General features: G+C 36.5%; 2 protein-coding genes across 2 annotated transcripts; both read right to left on the bottom strand.

Annotated features, from left to right (window-relative positions):
- Positions 1-7476: 7476 nt before the first annotated feature.
- LOC103421740 (uncharacterized) lies at positions 7477-8007 on the bottom strand. The gene has a single exon (XM_008359782.3). The coding sequence runs from the start codon at positions 8005-8007 to the stop codon at positions 7477-7479; it is 531 nt and encodes a 176-aa protein (XP_008358004.3).
- A 3208-nt stretch (positions 8008-11215) lies between these two features.
- On the bottom strand, positions 11216-14598 carry LOC103421735 (uncharacterized). Its single transcript, XM_029106823.2, has 7 exons — positions 14478-14598; positions 13670-14125; positions 12881-13549; positions 12250-12696; positions 11980-12152; positions 11692-11875; positions 11216-11469 (listed from the first exon to the last, which is right to left on the bottom strand). The coding sequence occupies exons 2-7, from the start codon at positions 14084-14086 to the stop codon at positions 11380-11382; spliced, it is 1980 nt and encodes a 659-aa protein (XP_028962656.2). The 5' UTR covers positions 14087-14125; positions 14478-14598; the 3' UTR covers positions 11216-11379.
- Positions 14599-21395: the final 6797 nt, after the last annotated feature.

Genomic DNA, 21395 nt, shown 5'->3' with positions numbered 1-21395 from the left:
TGGTTTTTTTTATCATACGTGTGATATAAGTAATTGAATTTTAAGATAAACAAAATTACTTACTTCTTTAGCATGTCATGCCTTCTCCCTAGTCTTTTATAATAACAAATCAGAGATGATCCTCAAACTAACAACAAAAGCAACCAAGTATGAAGGGCGTAACGGCTAAACGACGAACAATTGTATTGGATAGGCGCCGGCTCCGGTAATCGCAACCGTTATTAATCTAGCATCCTCCTCAATCGCAAACCATCATTGATTTGGCAACACATTCAGGGCCGGTCCTGAGGGTAGTCGGAGTAGGCGCCGCCTAGGGGCCTTACTTAGAGGGCCCCAATTTTTATTTTGTTATATTTATAAATAGATTACAACTTTATTTTTTGTTCAACTAAGAAGTTTACAGACTTTGAGTCTTTGAGTCTTTGCTTATAGAATTCTGTTAACCATACCAATTACAATGCCTCTACATAACAAAGTTTTTCAAAATTAAAGTTGATAGAATCTTATCTTCGATCAACTATGTCACAAAAAAGATTGAATGAGTTAGTTATTTGATCAATTGAAAAAGAATTGTTGAAAAAATTAGATTATGTAAATTTAACGCGAGACACGTAATATTTGTATATATTTCATTTTTTTGGTATTAATCTTTAATAATATTTAATGTAGAAATAGACTTTTTCATGTATTTAACAAATTTTTAATTTTTAATAATATTTGATTTGTTCACTTCACAAGAATAATTTGGACATCACAAGAAAGCTCCAGCACATTAAATAAAATTTTGGTTTATCAAAAGCTTTAAATTATATGATATGACTTTGTGAAAATATATCAAATTACCAAATTGTCAATGGCTTTCATTTCTACAAAGTGAATCATTTATTAATTATTGTATTTTATGTTGTCAAGTTTTTAATATATTGAATTTTAAGATTAAAAAAAGATTACTTACATCTTTAGCATGTTACTCATTCTCATCCCTACAATTTTGTTTATCGGAAGTCAACACATTGAAAAAATTAGAATATGTTACTCGCCTACTATAGAAAACAATAGAGGGAGTATAGTGTTGTAATTCATAAAGTCAACTTCCAAATTGGTGTTTCTTTTTGCTTTGGGTTTTTATCATAGATGGTCATTGAAATTGACCTATAGAAAATAGAATTTTTGACAAAATTATGATAAAATGACCACATTTATTTCTAAGACTACTTAAGATCGATTTTCAATTTCAATGACTATCTTGATGGTGTAACATGCCACATTGTCCAAGGGAGTGGTTCCTCTAAGCCTTATAAGTATATTCTCATCTCTACCTAGCATGAGGCTTTTTGGGAACTCACTGGCTTTGGGTTCCATTGGAACTCCGAAGTTAAGCGAGTTTGCGTGAGAGCAATCCCAAAATGGGTGATCCACTAGGAAGTTCTCGTGTGAGTTCCCAGAAACAAAACCGTGAAAGCGTGGTCAGGGCCTAAAGTGGACAATATCGTGCTACGGCGGAGTTGAGCCCGAGATGTGATGGAGGCTCGGACCGGGATGTGACAATTTGGTATCAGAGCCAATCTCTGGCCGAAAGTGTACCGACGAGGACATTGGGCCCCTAAGGGGGTGGATTGTAACATCCCACATTGTCCAGGGGAGTGGATCCTCTAATCCATATATGTATTTTCTCATCTTTACCTAGTACTAGACCTTTTGGGAACTCACTGGCTTCCAGTTCCATCGGAACTTCGAAGTTAAGCGAGTTCACGCGAGAGCAATCCCAGGATGGGTGACCCATTGGGAAGTTTTCGTGTGAGTTCCCAGAAACAAAACATGACGTGAGGGTGTGGTCGGGGCTCAAAACCGACAATATCGTACTACGGCGAAGTCGAGCCCAGAATGTGGTGGGAGCCCGAGCCGGGATATGACAGATGGTGTGGGTCAATTTCAAGGACCATTTGTCATATAAAAATAAATAAATAAATACAGACATTTATGATCCATTTATGTGTCACGTCGGCTCATAATAGAATTTTTGACAAAATTGTGATGGAAATACTACATTAATTTGCCACACCTATTTTTAAGGACAAACATTGATTACTTTTCAATTTCAAAGACCATGTTGATAGTGTCGATCAATTTCAAATACCATAAAAAAATAAACCTTTTTTTTTCTCTTTTCCTTTACAACCAAAACAAACCTAATTAAGCAATAGCCCCAGAGTTTTCCTTTTCTCATAATTTTGCTTTATTTGCAGCAAAGTAGATTAATAATTAGGAAAACTAATGAAAATTGCTTCAAAACTTTGAGTTTTAACCAAAAGTCACCTTATAACTTTTATTTGATGATAAGGACAAGAGATAAAAAAAATACAAAAACTTGTTCAACCCAAAGCGCTTGTGCACGCAAGCAGTGCGAAAGCAAGCATCTACCAATTCAATAGAAAACCAACAGTGCAAAAGCAGTACACAAATTACTTTTTAAATATTTCATCGGGAAGGAAAAGGTTCAGAGAGAGAGATTGTGAGGGTAGAGAGAAGAGAATGCCAACCAAATATATTCAAACTGACATCAACAAACCCCAAAATTTTTTAGAGAGAGTGAAATTTGAGATAAAAAAAATATATTACTGACATCAATACATGACTACCACTTAGCCTTACACGTGGGGTAGCATCTCATCATCACCCTATGTTCAAATTATGGAATTCTTTATTAATTTTAACCCTAATCAGCTAAAACCTAAAAATGAAAAAATATTAGATTATGATCCTCAATGAAAGCACATTAGCTTTTCTGATCTTTCATTTATGTTTTGGTTGTTAATTTTATATTGAATAAATTAAAGGAAAGTCAAATAAATTGTTCGAAGAAATGTTAAAGAACAAATAGGAATGTGAAAATCATTATTCTAACTTTGTAAGAATATAAATATTATTGCCAGTGATTCATATGATAATGGGAAGAGAGCTTCAAATTTTGAACCTTTTAGTGTTCAGTTTATAAAATAGTTGGTGTTCAGTTTAAAAAACGGTGATGGGTGTTTGATTTTAAGAAATAGTTAGTATTTAATTTACGAAATAGTTAGTTTTTTGTTTAAGAAATAGTCAGTGTTTAGTTTACAAAATAGTGACATTACTAGTTTACAAAATAGTGATAATACTAGTGTTTGGTTTAAGAAATAACCAGTGCTTAGTGTCACAGCCCGTCCGAATATTTAATTTTCGACGATGTAAAATGACAGTTATACCCTTGGACGTGAGTATTGTGGTGTGTGTTATGCATGTTAAGGTGGTTCAAACTTGCATTATTCCTCTATTATTGGACCTAATTAGAACTAAGTGTTTCTCTTAGTTTTGATTGGTGACTTTTGGACCACACACATACACCCTTTTTTTCTCTCTCTCCTTCCCGTGCTCTCTCATCTCTCAGACTCTCTCTCTTTCCCTCACGTACGGACAAGCATCAAAGCTCACACTCAAGCACGAATCGACGTTCTAAAGGTAAGATTCTTGTTCCTTGCAAGCCCTTGAGTACATCTATACTATTCTTAAGACTTGAAACCGTGAAAAACCCGAGAAACCCTAACCCCGATTTTATGCACTGTTCATGCACACGTAAAACCTTGTGTTTCAGGGAATTTGAAGCTTATAGGAACTTAAGGAGGTCCTCACGAGTCTCGGGGTACTTCGTTGGAAGGAATTGGACGTCAGAGAGCTGAGATCGACGTATATCTATATAAGTCAAACTATCGAGCTTTCTCGGGGAAAACCTAGTAGATTTTAAGCCTTGAAACTTGTATAACGTGATTCTACATGTTATTAGCTTCATTTTGGTACCAATTTTGTGGAAAATGGTGAAGAAACGAAGGAGAATAGTGGTTTTAAAGTTTTACCCAGAAACTGGCGAAGTCGCCGGCGACCGGCGACTCACCGGAGAAGAAAGGAGTATATTCCGTCAAAGTTGACGGAATATGCTAACGTCGTCAGTCATCTTTAACAGTTACCGTTGAGTTTTAACGGAATATTCATTAGAATATTCCTAACGGCGTTGACTGACACTGTCAGTATGCTTGTCACGTGGCCGCGCGTGGGGGCGCGTGGGGGCGCGTAGCCTGCACATGGCGGTGCGTGAGGGGTCCAAAAATTATTCTAAAAATTTATGTATGATCCTGAGGTTGTGTAGGTCACTGTGGTATATTCATATACCCAATTTGAGCTATGTATGAGAAGTTATTAGCTAGTTTTGTGTATGTGCTCTAAAATAACGTTTTTATAGTTAATTCGCATATAGGTGAGACTTATCCCGAGGACAAGTGATAGGGATTTTACTACTCATGTGAACGGGCTAAAAACTCCTTTTGTACTTGCAAGAATCACAAGGTTGTTGTAGTATAAACGGATCTCACAAGGTCATTCTCCACATGGATTATTAAATAATTCAAAGCAAACCAAATTCCAATTAATTATTGTAAAGTAGAAATTGAGGTGATTGATTTTATAACCTACTTAAAATAAAAATGAAATTAATTAATTAAAATAAACAATCTGCAATATTAAAACTAGAGGGAAAAGAAAACAGTTTTGGGAGAAATCAAATTAAGAAAGCATTAAGGTTCCACCATCACCTAGCAATCCTATGAACTTTTACCAATTACTCATGATCTACACATGCCACTTTGAATGTTAGATTTTCCTAATTCATATTCTACTTGGAACCTCCAACGTAGAACGTATATCTAACATGCAACCCGTCCGGACGTTCAGATCAAATCTGAACATGAAAGACTCATTATGCTTTATGAAAACCCTTTGAAAAACCATGCAACCCTTAAGACGTGGTGTTCATCCTAAGTGAAATTACAATTATTAATCATAAGAAGTCAGCCTCAATTTCAGGAACCTTCCGACCAAAATTGCATCAAATTACTTTTCTAAAGATCCTAATTGTGATCAGGCATTAAGACAATTAGATAGTTTTTATCTCGGTGATTAACAATTCAAAGTATGCATGCAATCAATCATAATCAATTAAATAAAAATCACATATTCATGATAAGGCTCAAGGCTTCGCCCTAACAAAAGAAATTAGTTACGCATATTCATAATTGAAATCATAGAAAATATTATTAAGAAAATGATTGAAAACACCTTCAAGTAGAAAATCTCCAAAACCCTAGCAATTCTCTCTGTCTCCAAAATTGCATAAAATAAAGCGTTGTGAAAAACTGTAGACGGCCAAGCAATATATCTGCTAAGCCCCCCCCCACACAAACCCTAAAAACAGGTCCTTTATTCCCACTAGGAAACTAAAAATAATAATAAAATAAACTAGGAAACATAACTCTAAATTAAATGGTAAAATTCGCCTAAGTTATGTTTGGTTATGTGAATCATTGATGATGTGATATGTGATTGAATAATGTTGAGCTCATAAAACTGCACTTAGGGTGATTGTGATTTAGCCAGAGTTATGGCACATGCCTATTTATTATGTCACCTCCCGCACCATATGCTCATATTGGATCCAATTTAGGTGCATAGTTTTGTTGTACAGACCTTATTTATGGTTCCGACTCGTAGGTGACTAGCGATTTATCGCCCAACTATTATGTGAGAGTAGTAGTGAGCATGATTATATTACACTCATTATTGTCGTACAGACCTTTTCATTTGGTTCCAACTCATGTGCAGTATATTGCCGTATAGGTCATTGTAGTGACTGATTGACTTTTGAGCTATGAATTCAGCCGTACAGACTACCACAGGGGTTCTGGCTAACATGTTATATTTCTATGAAATTATTCTTACCTGAAATTGCTTACTCTGTTATATCTTGGCATGGCATACATATGATTATGATTATGTGAAGCATAATTTGAAGTGATAAGATTACATATATATTTATGTATATGCTTATATCTTGATTCTGGGAAAAATTATACATGTTTTAAAACGAGGGGTTAGATATGTTGATAAATGAAATGGTTTTGTAAAACATTTGTTTTTACCCACTCACGTTTTCTGTTTTGCGCCCCTCCATGTTTTAGGTAAGTTTGCAGTTGTTGTCGGTGGCCTTGAGGATTTCGGCGGTTCTGACCTATCTAAATAATTGTAGGACATCTTATGGTACTGTATAATTAGTACTTGTCCTACTGGACTGCACCTAGACTTTCTATGCTCTAATTATGAGTGTTTACTTATGTATCTTACTCCTAACACTTCTTGTTTAGTAGTGCACTCTAGTAGTTTGGTTTTTAATTATTCTTATATTTCTTATCATTATTGCTTCCGCACTGTGCACATGGCTACATCACTCTCACGTGACAGCCAGCCTGCCTTGATCTCGGTCGAGGTGTGTCACTTAGTTTACGAAATAGTGATAGTGATAGTACTATTACTTGGTTTAATAAATAGTCTATTTAGTTTACGAAATAGTGATAGTACTAGTGCTAAGTTTAAGAAATAATCAGTGTTTAGTATACAAGGTGTTCGGTTTAAGAAATAGTCAGTGTTTAGTTTACAAAATAGTAATAGTACTAGTGTTCAATTTAAGAAATAGTTAGTGTTCAGTTTACGAAATAGTCAATATTCAGTTTAAGAAGTAGTGATTGTATTAGTGTTACGTTTAAGAAATAGTTAGTGTTTAATTTAAGAAATACTATTCAGTTTAAGAAGTAGTAATGTTTAGTTTAAGAAATAGTGTTCGGTTTAAGAAGTAGTCAATGTTCAGTTTAAGAAATAGTGTTCAAATTTAAGAAGTAGTTAATATTCTGTATAAGAAACAGTGACAATATTAGTGTTCATAAAACTAAATAATAAATTTTTTATGTATTTTTGATCTTGTAATATTATTACTTAGTTTGTTCTAAAAAAATTGAAAGAATAGTCAAATAAACAAGTAATAAAATAAAAATAAAAATAAAAATAAATTATTTATGGAGTGAGGTGAAAGGAGAGAGAAGAGTGGGGAGAGGTGAACAAAAAAAGTTGATATGGATGCTATTTGTTGGTTTTTTTTTTTTGTAATTATGTAAAATTTTCGTCTACTTCATTAAAATTTGAATTCTTTTTATTAAAATTTAAACCCTTTTTATTAAATAAAATTAGTAGGTAGTTTTTGGTTAATTAAAATTTTTGAGAATCCCTTTTCATTAAAACTCTCTTAATAATTAGTTCTCAAAAAAGTCTTCTGCATATATCCTTACTTCATTGAAAGAGAGATTGGCGAGTTCAAATCTCATAACAACAATTGTTGAACAAAAAGGAAAACAAAATGCATATATACAAAACAAAACGGCTTCAAACTTGACAGCAATTCTAAATTCAAAACCTTAATTTTGTACACTTTCACAACTTTCAATCACAAAGAAATTGAATCAAAACCACAATAGAATTGTTCGTCCTCTTATAACTTGTTGACTTCACGGTACATATCAGCAGGCCTTGAATCCAACTGATACCTAATTGGATTCGTTTGATCAACAATCAAAACGCAAAAGCACTTCTCCTTCCAACAGCATAGCTTTTGCTTCTAGGGTACAAGTCACCCTTGACACCAGCAGCACCTTCATCAAAATCCGCAGGTGCATCTTCATCAATCTTCCCCATGGCCACGCTGCTACATTTTGGCAAAACAGTCGGATTATTCGACACCCTTTTCGGCCCCATACCCGATCGCATAGTTGTGGTTGTAGCCGATCGTTTCATCTGCTCTTGCATGATCATGTTCACATCGATCCTGCCCCCGTAGTTCCTTGCTGACGCAGCCCTAATAAGCTCTGAATAATCATCACCATTTTCACTTAACCTAGAAGAAGTTGAGCTAACGCTGAAGCTCTTGGGCAAGCCTTGAGTGACATTACCACCAAGCCCTCCAACTGCGCCACTGTAGGCCACTCTGCCGCCCATGTCCGTCATGCTTCTGACGTAAAAGTCTTTGGCCTTGCTCAGGACTCTGATGGGTACCATGATGATTTTCATGAACTTGTTCTGGCTATTCACCTTGGTCTTCCTCATGTTCTGCACAACTTTTACGTGATACGAAAACTACTGAAATATCTGTTGGAGGACCAAAAAAATTTCTCTGCGGAAATCGGATTTAGGAGGGAAGAGAAAAATTTTGATGGCGAATAATGTGAGAGAGAGGAGGAGGTAGGTGTGATGTGAGGAAGCTTGGATTTTATATAAATGGTGTTGTAGAAGGTGACCCTGAAAGAACGTGGTTGAATACCATATGAACATGAAGGTGATGAGTTTAGACTTTTCAAAACCCACGCTGGAAAGTTCAATAAAATACAAAATAAAGAAATTGGGAGATAAGAACGAAGGGGCGGTCTGCGTGTGTTTAATTAATCAAAATGATAAAGTGGGTGGGCCAAAATTGAAAACGAAGGTTTAAATTGACTAGGAAATTTTCAAATTTGACTTCTTATTCATTAATTATTTTTACTTTTATATTCAGCGTGTTTGTATTAAATAACCTTTCCATTATTTTTTTAATTTTTACTAACATTTGTCTACACACTATGTGTGTATGAACATATTTTTTTAGAAAATGAGAAGGAGAGAGAGAGAGAGAACGTGGGGGGGAGTGAGAGATTTTTGTTTTTGATTTTTTTTTTAAATATTGGAGGTATTTTAACATCACTTGTAGGTGATGTTTCAATAAAAAACAGTAAAATTTAGACCTATAAAATTACATTATTGGCCATTATTTTTTTTTTTGTGATAGAAGACTAAGTAGCCTTTTCACCATCTTTTGGTTGACAAAGAGAGTTTCATTAATTAATAGAGATTATTGAAAGAAGAGGTGAGTTCGAAACAAATATAATAATTATTTTTTTTAGTGCATATATATTTTTACATTAAGGAAGAGAGAATTCGGCTAAACTTATCGAAAGTGCTTTCGATTTTAATATTTTTATACCAAAATAGGATAAGAAGTGGAATTTTAAACTCAAAACACATGAAAATTGAAAAATCTATCTACTAAAATATTAAACCATATGCCCCCACTATTTTTCACTTTATGAATTTTTCTTTCCGTTTATAACGATTAGATCGAATAAATAGAAGAATTGAGAAACAAATATAAACGTACACGGAATGAGTTACTTTATTCTTCTCGTCAGACATGATTTCATTATTTCCCTTTCATGGCAATTCTGTGTCAAGATAATCAACTTAATAAAAAATTCAGTCAATTGCTGCTACTGTAATGACTGCTAAGTGCTTACTGGAATTATTGAATTATTGTATTAGTGAGTCAGTGTCCTCAGCAGCAATACCATCGGCAGACACTGACTCTGTCACAGTATATATGAACTGGTTCTCTCTGGTTTTGGGTAAGAGAGAAGATGTATGGTTGTTTTTATATTGTATTAAAGTTTATGACATCATATGATTACGTGACAAGCAGAATAAAACGTAAAACTCACTTTTTATTATTCTAGATAATATCTATTATATAATCCTTGAAAATAAAGGGAAATCCAAAGGCCGGCTCGCCCACATATTTATACAATTTATGGACGTTTATTGTTGTATTTTATTATTTACTCATATTATACACATGAATCAATACATCATGTGATTATATCGAGACTGACTATAATATTTATAAGTATTTTGAATTGCAGCCAAGTCTCATGCAGTCATGCTACAATACAGAATAAGGGTCTATATATCCAAAGAAGTGTTAGGCATAAAAGAGCCGTTTCCAACGGCAGCCGGCCAACATATTTATATAATTTATGGGCGCCCATTTGTAGGTAATGATTGCAATTAGGTACCAACCACATTTAACATGTTTTCATGTTCGTAATTAGCGGAGTAGGATTATTTTCCCTTCTATTCTCATTTTCTTCCCTCCCTTCCTATTACATATTACTTTTTGTTTAATTGTTTTTATAAAAAAATCAATATAAGAGTTGACATGTCTTAATCGTAACCATTCAAATGAGAAGAAAAGGGAGAGAATCATATTCAGTAGTTAGCATGGACACCAAAGTTTGACATTTAAAAGATCCAGGTGATGTGACAATTCTTGTTTGCATGTTATGACGTGGCAAGTTTCCAATATACTTCACAAAAAATGAGCGAAGATTGAGGATTTGGGCCCAAAATTCCATAATTTGTGTCATAGCACAGCAGTCCAACATAAAGCCCAATACTACTGGCTCAAAATAAGACTTAGGTAAGTCCAATCATGTCCAACTATAAGTCTATTAGTAAAAAAGTTAGTTCATTATATGTAATTATGAATTTTTAAATGTGATTAGCGCTACGGTCTAGTGATATTCATCTTCATTTGCAAGTGAGAGGTTTTAAGTTCAATTTTCGTCAAAGGTGAATTTGAACCATATTATTGTGAGGCTAAGCTCACATTTATTTCTTTAGTGGATATAATATTGTTTGTTCAGACGTAAAAAAAAAAAAAGTGTGATTAGTACGCCACTGCATGTTGTTAAATTTCATGTGTTATAATAAGAATCGAAGACGGGGCTCAAATTTTATGACATACGGTATAATAGTAATGAGTAAATTTCACGTCTTGGGGTGAAAATTCGTCAAGCATTTTGTTGCACTGTCTGCGCGGTGGGGTGGTACGGTGGATGAAATGCTCACGCTTGATTCAGGAAGCACACTAGGATCGCATTGGCGTGCTAAGAGAGGAGCTCAGAGAGCAACCTTTCGCTGAAGCCAAACCCTAAAATATTTGGTCGGAACCGGCTTGTCATCACCCGAACTGCTACATATTCGGCCTATCATATTCCGCAGTTTCTCGACAACATTGGACTTCGAGGTTAACAGAGGAGCTGGTAGCTCCTGAGGTGGTGTGAAGACAGCAGAGACTCTGTTCTATGGAAGCAACGGTTTCGATGAAGATGCATCTTCATCTAGTGCATCTTCAAACTCCGAAAACAATCAGAGTTCCCGGGGGGGGGGGGGGGGGGGGGGGTCTCATACAGCAATACTCAAAGATGAAGATGCACTAGATGAAATAGTTAGGGAAATTTCTGGTATTAATTCCTAGTCAAGTTTTGTTGAGAATAATGAATGGATAGTTATGTGGGGATGCTAGTTATCTTCTCTTCCGGACGTCACCACTCCATCGCCTTCAAACTGGCCAAGAACATGGAAGATTGAAATCGATGGAGTTGGACGACCCGGAGCAATTATTCACAAAGCAAGGGAATGCTACAATCATTCAAGCAATAACAAGTTTAATGTAAAAACGGAACTTGTAAATATTACTCAATTCCGTTGACACAGATAAAAGTACGAGTTATCTGTCTATTAAACTAAATTCAACAACTATTGACCAAAAAAACAACTAAATTCAAAGGCTTACAAGTTACAATTGAAGAGCAGTCTGCATTACTAATATCACAAATCTGCCAAAGAAAGTGCACTACTGTCCTTTAGAGTCTTACGTGCACGCCAAGATACGTCAGAAGCTGTCTTTGATGTTCCCATCTGTAAATTTGAGGAAAGAATTACGGCTATTAGTAGACTAAGCAAGTTCTGATATCGGATTACAAAGTAGAACAACAATAATTGTTCCGTTCACAATTCATTTGCTTAACCAATGTCCAATGCAACAATTTGGAAAAAGAAAAGTAGCTTTGTTGTTAAAAATGAAAGTTGTAGTTTTTTTAGATTCTAGAGTTACTTGCATAAAGCCAGAGGAAAGTTCACCTTGGTCTCCATAAGCCAGTAATCTCGCCACAAGCTCGAATCTTGGTCATAAGTCTGAAGTGCAGAAACATACAACTTCCGGGCATTTTCAAGACCAGTTTTATCACCATTTGATGCAAGGTTTGTTTCCAATTCTATGCAGGTCCTATATAGAACTAGCCCAGGCCGTGGTAAAGCTGTAAAGCTGCAATTCAATCGATGCAAACATAGACACTTCTTCGTAAGCAAACTGCATAATCTAAGATGAAATATAATAATGTAAGAGTTATTGAGGATGAAATGGCCTACCGCTTATACATCACTCTAGCATGCGCAATTCCATCTTTTTGAAGAACAAAATTCACAATAATAGAAGAGAGGGAAAATCCTTCGTCACTGCCACGATATTTAATTAAGGATGTAACAGCAACCTCAACCAACATGTCAAAATAATGTTTTTGACTGGCAAAGAATTTAAGGGCCTGCAATAGGAGATAATGTTAAAGCGTCTCATCAAGATAATTGGTAATTACAGTGTCATATCGGAGTTCATCAAATTGAAAGGTGTGGATAACATACCATTACCCACAAGCTCTCGGCTTCTGAAATTGACAGTCTTGTCAAACCATCTTTTACAAGTTCAAAGATCGATAGCAGCTTATCTTTGCTCGAAGAAATAAGATCCCTTGTCGAGTGCTTCATTTCTATAGAGGCCCATAATACCCGCACCTTTGCTGAATTTGGAAATTTTCCACAACAAAGATTGTGTGCCAGTTTCCAAGCTTCATCCACTCTTCCAAGTTGCAAATATAATGAAATATGCTCATAGGCAAGTTCCTCATCCGTGCACCCGATTGTATCAGCCTTTTGGTAAAGGCCCAAAAGACGTGAAACATAACTAGCAGATTGATTGTCCAGAGAAGTCTCGTTGTCTCCTACTAGAAGAGCTACAGCACCCATGAGAAACTTTGCATAGTGCTTGAACATTTTGGCCGAAGGCAAAACTTGTATGGCATCCTCATAGACCTACCCATAGAGCATGACATCCGTTTTATTCGTCAAACATTTGTAGATAGGGACATAAGATATATCGAGATGGAGTCTAATTCAGTTTCAAATATAGCATAGATGTTAACCAATTACTCAATGGAAGACTAAATAAACGGCTTTAAAAGTGCAGGATTTAATCAGTAATACATGCATTTAATACCTGAATAGCTTTTCCCATACAAGAAAATGTTATTTCTTCACCCATCTCTTCCTGTGTACTTGCAGGATTGTATTCAAATTTAGCAAGCCAATCCCAATACTCTGGTTCTGTTGAGAAGTCTCTCTTCATGTCACTTAGTACTTCCTCACGCATTTCCCCAGATTTAGCCAAGTTGATAGATTTCAAGATCTCTAAAAACCGCTTTCTCAGGGTAAAGCTAGAGGGAAGAGCTTTAACTGCTTCACTGTATATGGTTTTTATCACGCCAAAACCTACCTCTTGTAACTTATCAACTTTCTTCCTTGATTTGCTTTCTTCAATATCTGACCCTTCATTATTTTCATCATTTTCTCTTTCTTCATGGAGGGGCATGTATAAATCTTTGTTTTCACTTTTCCACTGTTGCTCATCAGCACTAATCTTATCACGAACCAGACTGCCCTCATCCTCTCCAAGAGCAACCTTTCGAGCCTTTAGTTTATTAAGGAATGTGAGTTCCATCCGGAGATACTCTAACCAAAGATCTTCTGAATTTTTGCAAAATCTCAACCCCTGTAGCATTGTATTACGGGCAGCTTCGACATTTGAGAAGTTGTCGAATTCCCAAGCTGCTTTATAAATCCAAACAGATGGCTGCTTGGAATGAAACCCAATTACCTTATTCAAGACCTACAAGACAATCCCAAATCCAAGAAAAATAAATCTACAGAACCAAGATTGAATGCAGTAATCAATACTCGAACTTTGAAGTTAAATTCACTCCACAAAACAAGAACCGTTAACAATTACCTCCTTGATCCTACCATTTCGTCGCTCTTTACAAAAGTCAAGGTAGCGAAACCAGAGTTCAAGATCGCCAGTGAACCTAGTGACGGCAAGCCTATAAACATCAAGAATCCTCCTGACGCCAGCAAAGTCTGAAACCGACTTCCTCTTCCTCTTCTTCTTCTTTGTCTCCTCGTTATCTTCCCACTCCGGCAACTTTGCCTTTTTCCTCAAGCGCCTTAGCTTGTCGACCTTAGTCTCGTAGTCAATGTAGGCAAGGTAGTCCTCCTTGAGTGGGCTCGGCCGCTTGAGCCGGAATTCAAAATTGCGACGCTGCTTGACAATCTCAGCAAGCTCACGTCTCGTGAACAGTTCCTCCTTCTCCAGGTCGTCCAACTCCGGGAGCATACGCTCCATCCGGTACTGGACCACATCCGCCATTTTTACTTACAGCTGAGCAAGCCGGCTGCCGGAATCCAACTGGGAATATAAAATCATGTCAATGACAAATTGCTGACAAATAACAATCTCTCAACCATCTGCTTTCTAACCATGAAAGTTGGTAACAAACAAATCGTCGAGCTACATGTCGGATTACTACAACAAGCATTCTACCCAGAACCCCAAATTCAAAACCCTAATTTTAAAAACAAAATTTCAATTCCCAGAAGTAAATTTACAATCTTTAGCTTAAACTGGAAAGAATCAGCCGCTCATCAATCACAAAAAAAATAAAATAAAATAAAAATTGAAAGAAAAAAAAAAGGAAATCAAATTTCTTGGTCAGACTGAAGAAAATGAATGCGATGAGCTGAGAAACTTAGATACGTACATGTTAGCTTCAGAGAGACTGCAATGGAGCTGAGCGCTGCTGACTGCTGAGGCAGAAAATCGAGAAAGAAGACACAGCTAGGGATTTAGGCGGTTTTTTATTTTATTTTTTATTTTATTTTTTTAGGGTTTTAGCCTTTTAGGGGTTTAAGAGACGTAGTAGAAGTGGGCTAAAATTTGGGCTTCGGTGGGCTTAACATCAAACGCAGTTCGTTACCACGTCTTTTCTTGCTAGTATAACAGATGTTGCCACGGCACAATATTTTATTACTTCTAAAATTTAAGTGTATTATTAATTCAAACTCTTTTTCGTTTCAGGTCATACCTTATTTTTTTTCTTTCATCTCTCTTATTGAAGTGCAGTCTTCACTTTCCCTCCTCATTCTGTCAACTTTTCTTTGGCTTTAACTAATATTTTTTTTAAATTCTTGCTTACTCTTTACCTCATATTGGAGTTTTTGGATTTGTGCAATGTTTCTAGTTCTCTTTTGAATTTAGAGTCTTTATGAAAATTACTCTAATTCTCCTATTCGGGGTTCAAATTGCCTATGTATGTGAGAGGCCCTCCCACATATGAAATTCTAGCTCTGCCACTGCTCACCACCCTCAAGTTTTGTTGATGTTCATCATCCACCACCCTACTTATCACTATTAAATCATTTTAAATTTTGAGATATAAGTAAATGATAGATGTTAATTGTAAAATTTAAACTCATCAATGATAATAAATATGGTGATTTGCTAAAATGCACCCATATCTAGTATAAAATTTTACTTCCCCAAAGTGGGTGTATCTACCATTATAATTGTATGTTATGAGTTCAACCAACAGTTAGATGAATGAAATGCACAAATATATTTGGTGCATGTGCCACAATTCTTTCAAGAAGTGGGATCATATCGATGGACTCAATAAACGAAGATAGGTGAAGTGTGGAATAAAATGCACAGATTACTTTGTACAAGTGCACGAGCCATCGCTTCGAAACTATGCTTCACCTTTTGTATTTTGTAATACATATCTTTTTTAACAAAATTGTGTTGATAATATATAAGAAAATTATCAGTCACATTTCAAAAATTTAATTGTACACTTTTGTATTAGATTTCAGATAAGTTATAGTTTTTTGTATTAGATTTCAGATAAGTTATAGTTTGCATCCTTAGGTTTTGGTGCAATTATAACTTCATATATTATTTTTAAAACGTTTCAATGTCATATACAAAGTTTAATTTTAATTGCAATGTCATACATTCGTTAGTCAATTCGTTAACTTAGATGTTAAGTGGAGATGCGGCAAGTGTAAGTTTTATACACTTGCTGACATGGAGTGCCATTAATAATTGACAAATAAAAATTATAATGTGAACATAATCTATTGTAATTGCCCACAGAAAATGTGTAGACAATATAGCTTTATATCATGAACCATAACGTATGATGAGTTGTTCATAATCCACTTGCATTTCTAAAGTTCATAGTTATAAGAGCTAGTTTTATACTAGTTAATATAACAATCCAAAGACATCTCCTTTTACGTATAAAGGAAAAAAATTTAGGTTCGAGTCTTGTAAATGAGTCATAACGAGTTCGATGCTAATTTATTCTCTCACTCTTAATGTAAATATCAGTGCATAAAAAGTGCTAATTCCATACATTCAAGTAGAAAAATCAACATAACATATAATAAATTTTAAAATTAAAGCAAACTTCCATGTTTTTAAAACAAAACAACTTCAAACAAAATTAAAAGACGACAAGTGGCTCTCTATCACAATGATAGAAATAAGTGTTACTCTTGCACCACGATGTGTGCTCGAACCTCATCGACTATCTAATCTAATATTAAATCGAACAAATCTATTGCAAAAAGGAAAAAACAAAAAAAGATGGTCACTTGGGCGAATTGAAAATCAATTTCGTGTTACCTTCTCTAATTAAATACAAAGGAGTACCTCTAACTAAAATTTAATGGATTAAACATATATACTTTTTGTAGGAAATATTTTAAATGTTTTGGATTCAAATAAATATTTTCTCTAAAAATATTTTCCAAATGTGTCTTTAATTTACTTTTATTTTTTTTAGTACAACATATATTTTACACTAAGTAGAAGAAAGAATTCAATTAAATTATATAATAAGTAATCTAATTTAATATCGAATTCGCTAATACAATTTCAACGTACTGAATAATTAATTTAGTGTTTTTAATTGGGAAAGAAAAAGTATTTTACGAAACAAAAGCATAGAAGTTCGGGGAGGACTGGAACCCCGTGGGGCGGGACCCACCAGAGCGTGGCTTTCATAAAGTGCCAGGCTGCCAGCTCAGTTTTTCGTTTGACCGACCCTGATTCCTTGTGCGGTCTAAAGATTTGTAATTTACAATTTCATCCAAACAAAACAAACAAATAAATAAATAAACAAAATAAAAAGGGAAAATTTAGCAATTTTTATATTTTGGAGTCCTGGATCGGCAATTTTTGGCTTTCCGGTGTCCGGTTTGACCACTTTCAAGTCTTTTGGATGGGGCTGCAGAGAGTGCGTATCCTCAAGCAGCTGCTTTTTCCCGACCAATCAGCTCCCCCCACGTGGCCACGGGAACTGTGCGTCCCAAGACCCAGACACTTTTTCTCTGCATTAAGCCACAATTAATTATTAATTAATTAGCGTGTGCAACTGTGTCTGTGCAGTATTATTGTTTAAAGGTGGATCAGAGCGACGACTGGGAACTGGGAAGTGGAGATTTGGCAATTAATATTCTTTTTCTTGTTTTATTTTTAATTTTAGCTTTTTTGGTGTTAATATTTGTTTTTATTTATTTTTAGGTATAATATTCTTTATTTCTTTACAGTACATAATGCACAGTGTTAATGTTGTGGTGGGTTTGCAAATTAGATCAATGGTCAATGGGCCCCCACCAAAAAATAGTTCCATATTCCAAATTTCCAACAGGAGCAGTTTTGCTCGCACCACCGTAATTAAAATGTATGTTCAACATACACTTCATCATCTGCTTATGTTATTTCATTTAACTTCCGTTAATTTTTTTTTAATTGGAAAAGAAATATTTAATAAAAATTTAACTAGAATTAAGTAAAAGGGCATGTGACATATATGAGGTGTATGGTAAATATATGTCAAAGTTTATGTTAGTGAGCAAAAATATTCTCATTTACAACTCCAACTATGGACCCTTTTGGGGAATAGGATCCTCTTCAGATCCTTTTTGTGGAGATTTAGATGATCAATCAATCGTGTCCGTTTATCGTATATCGTGTGGTTAGAAATTATTTTTAATTTTTAATTTAAAATTGAATATCAATAGTACCTAATGAACATACATAATTGATTAATCCTCAAATCCCCACAAAGAGAATCCAGAGAGGATCCTTGTCCCCCTTTTGGATTGAATCTTCTTACAAGAGAAAGTCTTGGAATAGTTTTGCTCCAAATCTTGAACCCCAAATTGTTGATTTGTTGTTTGAAATATTATTTGAGTGAAAATAAAGAAGGACTAGATAAATAAGTAATGAGATAAAATTTTGTGTGCGTTGTTATGGGCTTTTGTTGATAGGCTCTCTCGATATGTTGACATATGTCGATATGCTTGCTAAAAAACAATTAACATTAGTCGACATGCTCGCTCAGAAATTGTTAATATATGTCGATAGGTCTGCAATATAACTTGACAAATGACCTTAGACCTACCAAAACTCAATGAAATGCTAATTTGTATGCTCAACTGTTATTACACCATATGTTGCTAACAATCTATTGTAGCTAAAGAAAACAAGTTATTTGTAAGCTTGTAATGTGAGATGAAGATTGTTGATGCACAAAATCAGCGAAGACTTTGGTACAACAGAAAGTGTCAGGTTTTGTGACCTTCGCTTGGTTGCTTCGGTCACTAGTGAGGATAAGTACGTAAATGAATAGAGACAGAGAAGCAAACACAGGATGTACGTGGTTCACCCAGATTGGCTACGTCCACGGAGTAGAGGAGTTCTTATTAGTAGTGAAGGGCTTACACAAGTACAAAGGATCAAGCTCTCAATTTAGTGAGTTCTTGTGAATGATTTAACACAAATGGCATTAGCCAATATTGTGGGGGAATGACCCCTATTTATAGAAAAACTTGTAGCTTTGTCACATTGACATGTGTCATGTTATGATTGGTTCTTGATGTCGACACGTGCTGCGCTCTGATTGGCTTCTAATCTTGACACGTGTCGAGTAGTGATTGGCCTCCTGGTCGGAGGGGAACTCTTCTGGGTCCTTGACAGTATAGCGTTGGTCGGTGCTCGGTAGTTTCGGGATTGGTCAAGTATGGTACAAACAGTGCTCCCCTAAGTTCCCGAGTGAGGGAAACTCCTCGGTTGGGGACTTGCAAGATCCAATCCCTTGAGTAATCACGAAACTTCTAAGTACCGAAGTGTGGTCTGATCTTCATCTGCCCTTCTCTGGAAGTACCTTTCCTCCATCCGGGAATGGTGTATTTAGCTGATGTTGACGCACAAGGTAATGTATCAATTTCACTTGAAGCTTAGTTGTAGTTTCGGGCTTAGTCAAGTGTGATACAAACCCTATAGTAGGAGTCCCCCAAGTCGCCGAGCTAGGAGATCTGCCGAAAGAGGTGACAGACAAGGTAAGCAGTCAAACTTCCAAGTAAGCAACCCAGGATCAGAGGTTTGACTTCGGCTTCCGGTTGATTGTTCTCCTTCTCCTTGTCTCTCATTCAACTGCCAGGATAAGGAGAAGCAAATGGATAAGAGATGATATGAGATACTTTTGCTTTTGAAGAAGTAACTTTCCACAGGCTTATTCTTGAACTGTGCTGGAGGGTTTTCTGGTGCCCTTCAGAGTATAAGGCCGACTCAAAAATTTGAGGGTCAAAACAAGTTCATCAAATCTAGAGTACGTTCGACCTTGATGATATGGGATACTTTTGCTGTTGACGGAATAATGAATGTGGTATGGAAAGGTGTCGTGCTGTAGTGATCTGTTTCAGCTCACCGTTGAACCTTCTGCTTCAATCTTTTGCATGGCAGAAGTGGTGTGCAACCTTTGCATTTAAATGGTCCTTCAGAACATTCCTTCATAGTGACTCATCCATGCTTGGCAGCTTCAGTGTAAAGAGCCAATATCTGATCAACTGTCATGAGGTATTTGCCGGTTGAATTCGTGACCTTGACAGCAGTTGAGGATGAGTACTCGAGAGCAATGCTAAGTAAGCAACCAGGCAAAGGCTCCAGGCAGTCAGTTCCAAATTGGAGGTTTGATTTCAGGTTCCGACTGACTGCTCTCTTTCTCCTTGTCCTGCAGGTGTGGACAAGGACAAAGACAAAGATAGGGAGAAAGCATGATATGGGATACTCTTGCTTTCGACCCTGATGATATGAGATACTCTTGTTCTTGGTGTGGCTTATTTGCTGAGGTATTATCGGGGGGAAATAAAGCTGAGTATTTCGAGAGGTTATGTTGAGGGTGCCTTTTCGAATGCGAGAAAGGGTTGAGCATTTTTGCAGGTTTTCCTGTCCGTTGAGGAGGGAGGTCAATGTATATAGGGATTTCCCAATAACAAGTAGTAATGATATTCCTTTACCCTTCTTGGTCACAGCAATGTAGTGGGAGCTGCCAGCTTCACGTGTTTTAATTTTGTCAGAGCACTTTGAAAAAGTGGTATGTGGTATCTGGAAAGCTGATGTTACGTGTGAAGATTACAGACAAGCTTTATCTAAGGAAATCTGGCTCTCGAAGTTCTGAGAGTTGTGCCTCTTCGGTTTTCGAACAAGCAATCCCGTCGAGGATCTGACTCTCGAGATTCGGAAAGCGGTGCTACTCCGGTTTTTGAGAAAGTAATTATGTTAGGAGTCTTTTCTCGAATGTGAGTAAAGGTTGGACGTTCTTGCCAACCTGTCTTGCCGCAAAACACGGAGGTCGACACACATAGGGACTTTCCAGTTGTCAAGCAGTGGTGCTGTTCCTTTACCCTTATGGGTAATAGTAGGGTAGCTGGAACTTCGAAATTCTCGTGCCTAAACTTTGTCAGAGATCTTTGATAAAGTTATATGTGGTACCCGAGGAGTTGATGGTGCATATGGAGAGCGGTGATTGAACAGTAAGATTCACGTGCTTTCTACTTCACCAGAAATCTTCGACAGAGTGCCCGTAATTTCCGCAAAGCTGATTGCGCATGTGACAGGTGCTGACGAGGCTGAAAAAGCAGGTGCTTCTTCGATTTCTGAGATCGGCCCTCGTGGTCTCTGAGCAGCCCAGCTTTTGAGAAAGCAAACGCCTCTTCGATTTCTGAGATCGGCCCTCGTGGTCTCTGAGCAGCCCAGCTTTTGAGAAAGCAAACGCCTCTTCGATTTCTGAAGCTCCGTCGAGTGCAGATTTTTATAGAGGCTGGCATTAAGTTCCACAGCACACTTGAATCTCTACCAGTAGAAGCTCATTTCTTGCACTTCTAAGATCTTGATTTGTCTGACCTCTTCCCTCTTCAACACATTTGAAAATGTCTGGACCCTCCGACCGTCGTTTTGACTTGAACCTTGGAGAAAAGACAGCCACGCCTTCTCCAGACAACATATGGCGCCCATCCTTCATATCCCCTACTGGTCCTCTTACCGTTGGGGATTCTGTGATGAAGAATGATATGACCGCTGCAGTGGTGGCCAGGAACCTTCTCACTCCCAAAGATAACAGACTACTTTCCAAACGGTCTGATGAGTTGGCTGTTAAGGACTCTCTGGCTCTTAGTGTTCAGTGTGCAGGTTCTGTGTCTAATATGGCCCAACGCCTATTTGCTAGAACCCGCCAAGTTGAATCATTGGCTGCTGAAGTGATGAGTCTCAAACAGGAGATTAGAGGGCTCAAGCATGAGAATAAGCAGTTGCACCGGCTCGCCCATGACTA

This window comes from Malus domestica, chromosome 08 (assembly GCF_042453785.1).
Source record: "Malus domestica chromosome 08, GDT2T_hap1".
Lineage (NCBI taxonomy): Eukaryota > Viridiplantae > Streptophyta > Magnoliopsida > Rosales > Rosaceae > Malus > Malus domestica.
The sequence above is the reverse complement of the archived record's forward strand: the minus strand, read 5'-3'. Positions and strand labels throughout refer to the sequence as shown.